This window comes from Vigna radiata, chromosome 11 (assembly GCF_000741045.1).
Source record: "Vigna radiata var. radiata cultivar VC1973A chromosome 11, Vradiata_ver6, whole genome shotgun sequence".
In the NCBI taxonomy this organism is placed as follows: domain Eukaryota; kingdom Viridiplantae; phylum Streptophyta; class Magnoliopsida; order Fabales; family Fabaceae; genus Vigna; species Vigna radiata.
In genome coordinates, this window is record NC_028361.1 from 2,948,616 (window position 1) to 2,956,099 (window position 7,484).

General features: G+C 34.7%; 3 protein-coding genes across 3 annotated transcripts in view; all 3 read right to left on the bottom strand.

Annotated features, from left to right (window-relative positions):
* The window catches only part of LOC106777410 (G-type lectin S-receptor-like serine/threonine-protein kinase LECRK3), a gene marked incomplete in the record, with an annotated part of 2,695 nt that extends 2,176 nt beyond the window's left edge, over positions 1–519 (bottom strand). Inside the window, 1 exon segment of the mRNA XM_014664995.2 lies at positions 1–519. Coding sequence (XP_014520481.1) covers positions 1–419 — 419 coding nt within the window.
* Positions 520–1,477: 958 nt separating this feature from the next.
* On the bottom strand, positions 1,478–4,287 carry LOC106777213 (ubiquitin carboxyl-terminal hydrolase 3). The gene is made up of 9 exons (XM_014664766.2): positions 4,152–4,287; positions 3,827–3,958; positions 3,701–3,739; positions 3,396–3,501; positions 3,247–3,305; positions 3,047–3,121; positions 2,449–2,497; positions 2,239–2,315; positions 1,478–1,742 (listed from the first exon to the last, which is right to left on the bottom strand). The coding sequence occupies exons 1-9, from the start codon at positions 4,209–4,211 to the stop codon at positions 1,653–1,655; spliced, it is 687 nt and encodes a 228-aa protein (XP_014520252.1). The 5' UTR covers positions 4,212–4,287; the 3' UTR covers positions 1,478–1,652.
* Positions 4,288–4,377: 90 nt separating this feature from the next.
* On the bottom strand, positions 4,378–7,484 carry LOC106777297. Its single transcript, XM_014664869.2, has 6 exons — positions 7,369–7,484; positions 7,266–7,302; positions 6,950–7,170; positions 6,753–6,789; positions 6,420–6,622; positions 4,378–5,511 (listed from the first exon to the last, which is right to left on the bottom strand). Exons 1-6 carry the CDS (start codon positions 7,405–7,407, stop codon positions 4,876–4,878), a joined length of 1,173 nt encoding a protein of 390 aa, XP_014520355.1. The 5' UTR covers positions 7,408–7,484; the 3' UTR covers positions 4,378–4,875.

Sequence of the window (7,484 nt, forward strand, 5' to 3'; positions counted from 1 at the left end):
CCAGTCAGTAGAACAAAGTTGCCAGTATCAAGCATAGAACCTACGGAGACAACACTTGCCAGGTTTGATGCCCATATGGAATCTCCTTCGGGACCGGCCAGTGTTAGCCCCGCCGAAGTAATCCGAAACTGTGATCCCGCTGGTGCTGTTTCAAGTTTGTTGTCTGTTTTTAAACTCCAAACAACGGTCTTGTCGGGTATCATGTCGTACCATATGGCAACCATGAACAGCTTTGTATTGGGATCCGTGTTATTATTCAATGCGCGAAACCCAAATGCAAAATGACCAGAAGGTGAACGCCACAGTCCATTGTTGTCGGTGGAAATTGTGGAACCGATATTAACTTGAGCAAAAGCTAATGAAAGAAGATGAAATTGAAGACAGATAAGTGTTGGTATAAGGAGGGTTAAGGAAGCCATGGTTTGAATTACAACAAAGCTAGAACAATAGAGATGTTGATGAGTAGTTATTTTGTCTGCTTGACAAACTCTTCGTTTTGGAAAATACTTGGAAGATGAGGATAAGGTGACAGTTGAGCTTCATTAATACTGAAATTAATGAAATCCTCTTTTAATATTCAAAATTATTTAGAACCAATTCAACTGCCGTTACGTGTAGGAAATTACTCTGACATTTCTCTGAAAAACACATTCAACAACTCTCTTAATTATATTAATATTAATGGCAACACATACAATAAAATAATAAAATTATTATTATGATTAAAAAATAATTATAAATAAATTTATAATTTTATTGTAAGTAAATTTTATTTATTTTATATAATTGTTTTATAAATAGTTATTTCAGTTTAAAATGTATTTAAATTTTAAAAATTGTATCAATTAAAGAGTAAAATAGTATAATAATTAATTTATTTTAAAAAAATTATTATATAAAGATAAAATTGAAAACAAAAAGAAAGAATCCATAGAAGTATATTATATTTTCTTTAAGAGTTAATTAAAGTTTTTAGTGACACCAATTACACTTATGAATGCATATTTATGTTCACTTTTTATATTTAACCTTCGATTTATCATTTTTTATCATAAACTAACAGGTTTCCAACATTTTAGAGGCTATCATACTCTTAAAATAAGCATATATTCGAATACAATCATTACATTTGGAATCAGACTCAATTTGCTAAAATGATTTCCATTCCAAGCCTCCACAGGCAGAGGTTCTTGTGCACTCATAGGTTGCTTGCTATAAGTCGGGGCGTGCGTTACATTTTACGCTCAATTTTTTATGTAATTACGAATAGTAATCTCGCTAGCTTGTCAATCTTTTAAATTTGTTCACCAAATACTTTATCTATGACTTCTGCATAATGATGTTCTTTTACTAAAAAACATGCAGTTCTATTATATGTCATACATATTTACAGAACAATCAAATGCACTGGCAGTAATTCGGTTCTATGGACTACCATGAAATCCCTAGGACCTTGTTGGGATCTTTACAGAAGCAATCGGGAAATGAGTATTGCTTTTAATGATGGATTGCTTTTTAAAATTTTATTTACATTGGTTCACTTTCAAAAAAAAAAAAAAAAAAAAACTTGCTTTCTATTGATCTGGAATGTAAAGTAAAATCTGAACATACTCACTAACCCCAACAAGCCTCAATCAATAGCCTTAAAATATCTACCCGGATTTCTTATATAAGGCGATGACATTGAAGTTGAAGGACTCCGGATTTTTCTGGATCATGCTCTGTATCACCTTAGCTGCATCCTGTCATAATTTCAATATATTAGCAATTTTAAAATTGTAAATCCTTGGGTAAACCCACTTTGTAATATAGGTAGATATTTTATTTGAAGGTCAGCAAACTCAGCAAATCAACGTGATTAAATGACTAATAAGATAAACAGGGTTGAAAAACAACAATCCCACTAAATTTGACAGAAAAAAATGGTTTTATAGCAGGTGCACAATACATGCAAAATGGAGACTCTCTAAGGATGGTAGCACCCTCTGGTGTAAAGGAATGGAAAGACACTCAGAGGAAGGGGTTCAATGCTGAGATGATTATAGCAGAGCCACTAGTTTCATTTACCAATGAAATTCAAAAGCATCATCTATGAAACTAATTCTAAAATGTGGAAGTTCGGTCTATAAATATTGCTCAAGCTGCTTTACTATAGGAATATATAAATATGGTTTGTATTTACAAAACAAACACAAGCAGAAAGATGAGATGGCCTTAAAATGAAAAGATGTTATTTACCCTCAACAAAGTACTCGGTGAACATGGACCATGAGATATTGGCCACGATTTTCTTCCATCAAGCTCATAAAGTTCATCTGCATATGAATTATTACAGCATCATGCAAAAATCAATCCCTGATAAGATACAAAACTAAATGCACAAGAAAGGAGAATGGAGAGGGAAAAAAACGACTGTGATACACACAATCAATTGTATAGAAAATTTACCATCAACACAGACAAAGCATATGAAATGTGCATCAGCATTGTCAGATGCCTGCATTACAAATATTTGAAACAAAGAAATCAGTGGTAAGATGAGAAGCTGAATAAGATATATCCTGGCAATTATTGAGTCATATTAAATATATTAATTCCTTCTTCCCATTTCCAAAGGAACTTCTTCCACCCTATTTTCCCAGTAAATCCTCGTGAACATTGCATGCAAGTCCTACATAAATTGGAGCGGGAAATAGGGTTTGACTCAAATATGTTGAAATATACTCTCAAATTAATATTCCTGTGAAGTTGAGTTGAGAGGCCATCAGAATGCTTTACGTTTGCAAAACATTTATCATTGCACAAAACAAATACACGGTTATATAATGACAAGAACAACGACACGATTTAAGATAAACGTTATCTAACGCCACTAAGTAGGCATCATGTATCACACCCAAAGATTAAAGAAGCTAACAACAGGAACACTAATCCAAATTGATAGGATTAAATTTACAATACATGATGACTGAACCATTGCACCATACCAGTTCCACGAATATATCACATAATTCCCAATGCATTGTTGCATCAATCAATAAATTACCTCTGTATCACCAGCAGTCGCTGCCACTGAATGAGCAACTTCCATTTCTCTGTCATTCTCCAGAAATTTAGCACGCTGTATGAGACAAGTTACAAAATGTAAAATGGGTATTCCTTATAAGTTTTAGCTGATCAACAGTGTCTATACTTACATGAGCGAACATAATAAGAGGGCAAAAAGGTAAGGTAGGGAGGAATAACCTGCAGTGGATCCATGCTTGCAGTGGATTTAAAGAAGTTATTAAAGAAAGACCCCTCAACTGGCAAAAGCAACACTGATTGGTAAATATGATCCAGTACATTAAAAACCTCAACAGAGAGAATTAACCAGTGGCAAGTAAGCAACTCACCCAACTTGACTTCCGAAGTCAAGTTGCCAAGAGCATGAAGCAGTCCAATTGTTCCACAAGCATTACCCACAGTTTGCTTCATAAAATACACTCTATTGCTATATTCCTGCACCAGAACACAACCGTAAGTAGTTCATTGACTAATGTTCAATGGCATTATGACACATGCTAGCGAAAATAAAACTTTACTATGGTACTGTTCACTGAGTAATGAGACCTAAAAACACATGTGTTGTCCAACAAAACAGGAAATTCAGAGAAGCGGTAAATGCAGAAAAGATTGTAACAATATAAAATAAACTCACCTTTTTTTCCTTTTCCTGCTGCAACCTTTCTTCTTCACTCTAATGATTTGACAAAATCCGTAGAAAATAAGAAGTGACCAAGACAAGGAAAATGACGAGTAGAAATAGAAGAAAAAGGATAAAAACCTGGGTGGTTATGGGATAAAGAAAAAGAACGGCAAGAACGGGGTTAGGAACCATTTGCAGAAGCTCTTCATCTAAGCCATAAACGTCACAGCATTCTGCCTCGTCCTCTCCAAGCCCAAGTCCCCAAAGGAACTGCAAATCACCCAGACAATTATACGCTAAATTATGAATATCATTAATTCGAAGAAGAGTGAGAAGACAAAAGTATTCAACTTCAAATTCTGAAGAAGATTCTCGATTAAAATTAAAAGTTGCTACTATTCCAATCGCATTAAAGAAAATCAAAGAAGAACAATGGCACAAAGGGAGTATCGACGGAGAGAACCTGATTCATGACTTCAGGGTTTGCTTCGAGCGGAAGCCACCTTTTAGCAGAAGAAGCCATTGTTTTCTCTTCCTTCTCCCTGCTCCACCTACGCTACCTTCATACCTGTGATTGCTCTGCCTTTATACGTCTCTTATGGGCCCACAAGGCCCACCTCTTTCTCAAAATAATCTAAGCCCATTCTTTAGCATGTCTTATTTATAGATTGGATTATTATACAAATTGACCTGGGGCAGCTATATAGTAATTATTAAAAAAACGTTCAGTAACAATGAAAAAGTTCTTTTTTTTTTTTTATTTTAAGGAAACAAATTATTGACGGCCATGTTATAGCGTATAAAACACGTTAATTGTGTGAGTGAACTTTGATTCCTTATTCAAAAATATTCATTCTTCCTATGATTTCACATACAATACTTTCTTTCATACCGAACACAGAAGTGATGGGATTTTTCTTATAAAGGTTTATGGGGAGGATATCATATATATCATAAGTTCCACTTCAGAAATTGCTATTATTTTTATTAATTTTTTCTCTTATACGATATGTAATTTTATTAATTTTACCCTGAGACTTTCAGTCACACTTAAATATTAATTATAATAATAACAGAATGGAAATCATACATAATGCAATCAAATGTTTTTATCTGGTGTTTAATCGATCTACCTTAGAACACTAACCATGTAAAAGTTGTTTCATGGAATAATGTTCTCTCAGGTCTCAAAATCTACGAACCCAGCGCTCGAGCCTAAGTTGTTTCATAGCTGGCCCAAGATCAGGTTTACGTTTCTGTGGGCATTGCCATTTCCCTGTTATCCCTATATCATTGTATAGTTGAACATTTGTTGTTTCTGTTAATGCCTTTCTCTTTGAAACACCACATTGCAATGGAAGTTTTACTGTACTTGCTGACCGCTCTAACAGTATCTTTTCAGGTTTCTTCCCACAATTTTCATCATTATTTCCTCCCGTACAAATTTTCTTCCTTGTTGTCACAAAGCCGTCATTTTCTTTATTGCTTGTACAGGCGGTTCTTGTTGAGAAGGTTTTAATTGCACTTGCACTCAAGTCAAGCTTGTTATCATATTGGATATCAGTTGTATTTGATATTTGGAAATCATTCTTATGCAGCAGCTTTGGAGGTTTTGTAGCACTTCTATCGGAATCCAGTGACACTGGATGTCCTTCTCGATCGTAACGAGGCCTTGTGTGATTCAGGTCCAACGTCTCCTTGTACTTGGTTGGACCATGATTATGCTGCAGCGTTGTTCTAACTTGCATGCATGGCTGCAAAATCTTTTTCTGATAAGTGTCAATTGTAGTTGAATTTTTCTTCACTTCAGCACTATTATCATCCTATGATTTCAACCACAAAGAAAACCAGTGAGGACAGATGACTTGGAGGATAATACAGTTCAATTCATGTACTCAGACAAATGTATTAACCAAACTTCCTTTCACTACAAAAAAAAAATCTATATACTTACAATCGTAGTTAAAAGTCTTCTAATTTATATAGACTTCGTCCAGAAGAATGGAATGATTAGTAGTAAGATTTATAAGTTATGATGTTTCGTAACATGTATACCATTGATGAAATTATAAGTTAAATATTCACATTATCAGCAGACTGATAGATTTATGTTTCTATCTCCATTTTTATATTACATTACCAAAAAGGATAAAATGATATAAAAATTGAGAATACTAAAACAATAACTAAGGCTTGGAGCCTTTACACGTTAGTATATATATATTCATAATGTATATACTGCAAACCAACAGTCTAATTTTCAAGTATATTCAGTTCACATTAGCACGCTACTATACTCTAAACTTGGGGGCATACATTGACTCCGATTGGGCATTGTGTCTACTAATGTCTAGCAACTCATTAATCCATTACTAAATACCTTGAAGCTAGGTCCAGTCCCTATCTCATGGAAACTGAAACAAATAGAGAATGTATATATGCCCAGATATACGGCTTGTGATGTGATAGTGCAGATACAAATTCACATATGCTAATGCCTAAATTTTCATTACACAGTCAATTTCCATAGGCACGAGGTAAAAAGCTACATATTAGAATGTATTTTTCTGAAGTGCTTACTTTCATTCAGTCTCATATCAGAAACCACAACCATATGTAATTTCATTGAGTAAATATGTGCCATTAACAGGGTAATTAGAAAAATGAAAGGTTTTTATAGAATAAAAAAGGAGTAGTGAGCACCCTTTAAGGCTGTTTTTTTTGCTCTTACCTTTGTTTTATTATTAGAGGAGTCATTGTGCTCAACACACCCTTTCAAGTGGCCATTGGCAGGTCCGTCTGCTTTCCCGACTTCAAAATCAAACTTCCCACAGTGGTTCTCTTCAGAAACTTCATCTCTTAAAATACTACATGTATCAAACTCAGGTGACTCGTAAACATAGCTGGAAAACCAGTTTCTGATGTCCGGAGGCTCTGAATCAGAAAAAGGAAAACGGCACACACAAAAAGGCTGAGATAATTGATTTTGCAGGACTGAAAACACAATCATAGCTCAATTTTGAAAATAAAAAAAATCCTACAAGAATTAGGACAAAGTACAAACCAGAAAGGAGTGAACATGAACTGAACGGTCCAAGATTCTGCAAGAAAAAAAAAACAGATAAAATTCTAAAATCTCCATCTTTTGGCTTAACATCTGAGTGTCTAACTTCAAAAGCCATAAATTAAAACTCAACCCATAAATACAAATAACCTGAATGGGAGATTCAAAAAAATAATAATAATGAGAAGAAGATTCACCTTGTTCATGTACTGTTCTTCGTTATGATTATCCTCTTCATGACCTACATTGTCCCCATCAGGCCGTAGACCTCGAATCCTAACCTTTTCTTCTACAACTTCTTCACCATCTCCCTGAGATTCGTTTTCCGTGAAAGCAGAATCTTTAACTCTAAGGTTCGAATCCGGGTCGGGAGATTGATACTCATAGCTAGAGAACCAATTCCCAACATCAGGGGGTTCTAACATGCATACCCACAAGACACGGAAATCAAAAGGAGGTAACTTTCAACATTAACAGGAAATTGATAAGTTTTGAGAAGCAATTGATACGAACCAGAAGGGAATGAAAACGAGGACCGCAAATTGGGAACCTGAAAAGAAAAAAGAAAATGAAGAAACGGTTGATGATGGAGGAAAGTGGGAAAAATAGTTTATACCTGGGAATTCAGGCCTTCAAAGCTTGGGATCGAATCCATCAAAATACGTCCATCAAGCTACGATCTTCCACGACAAGAAAGTAAAGCTGGTAATGCCAATTTTTCGTACCAAAAAT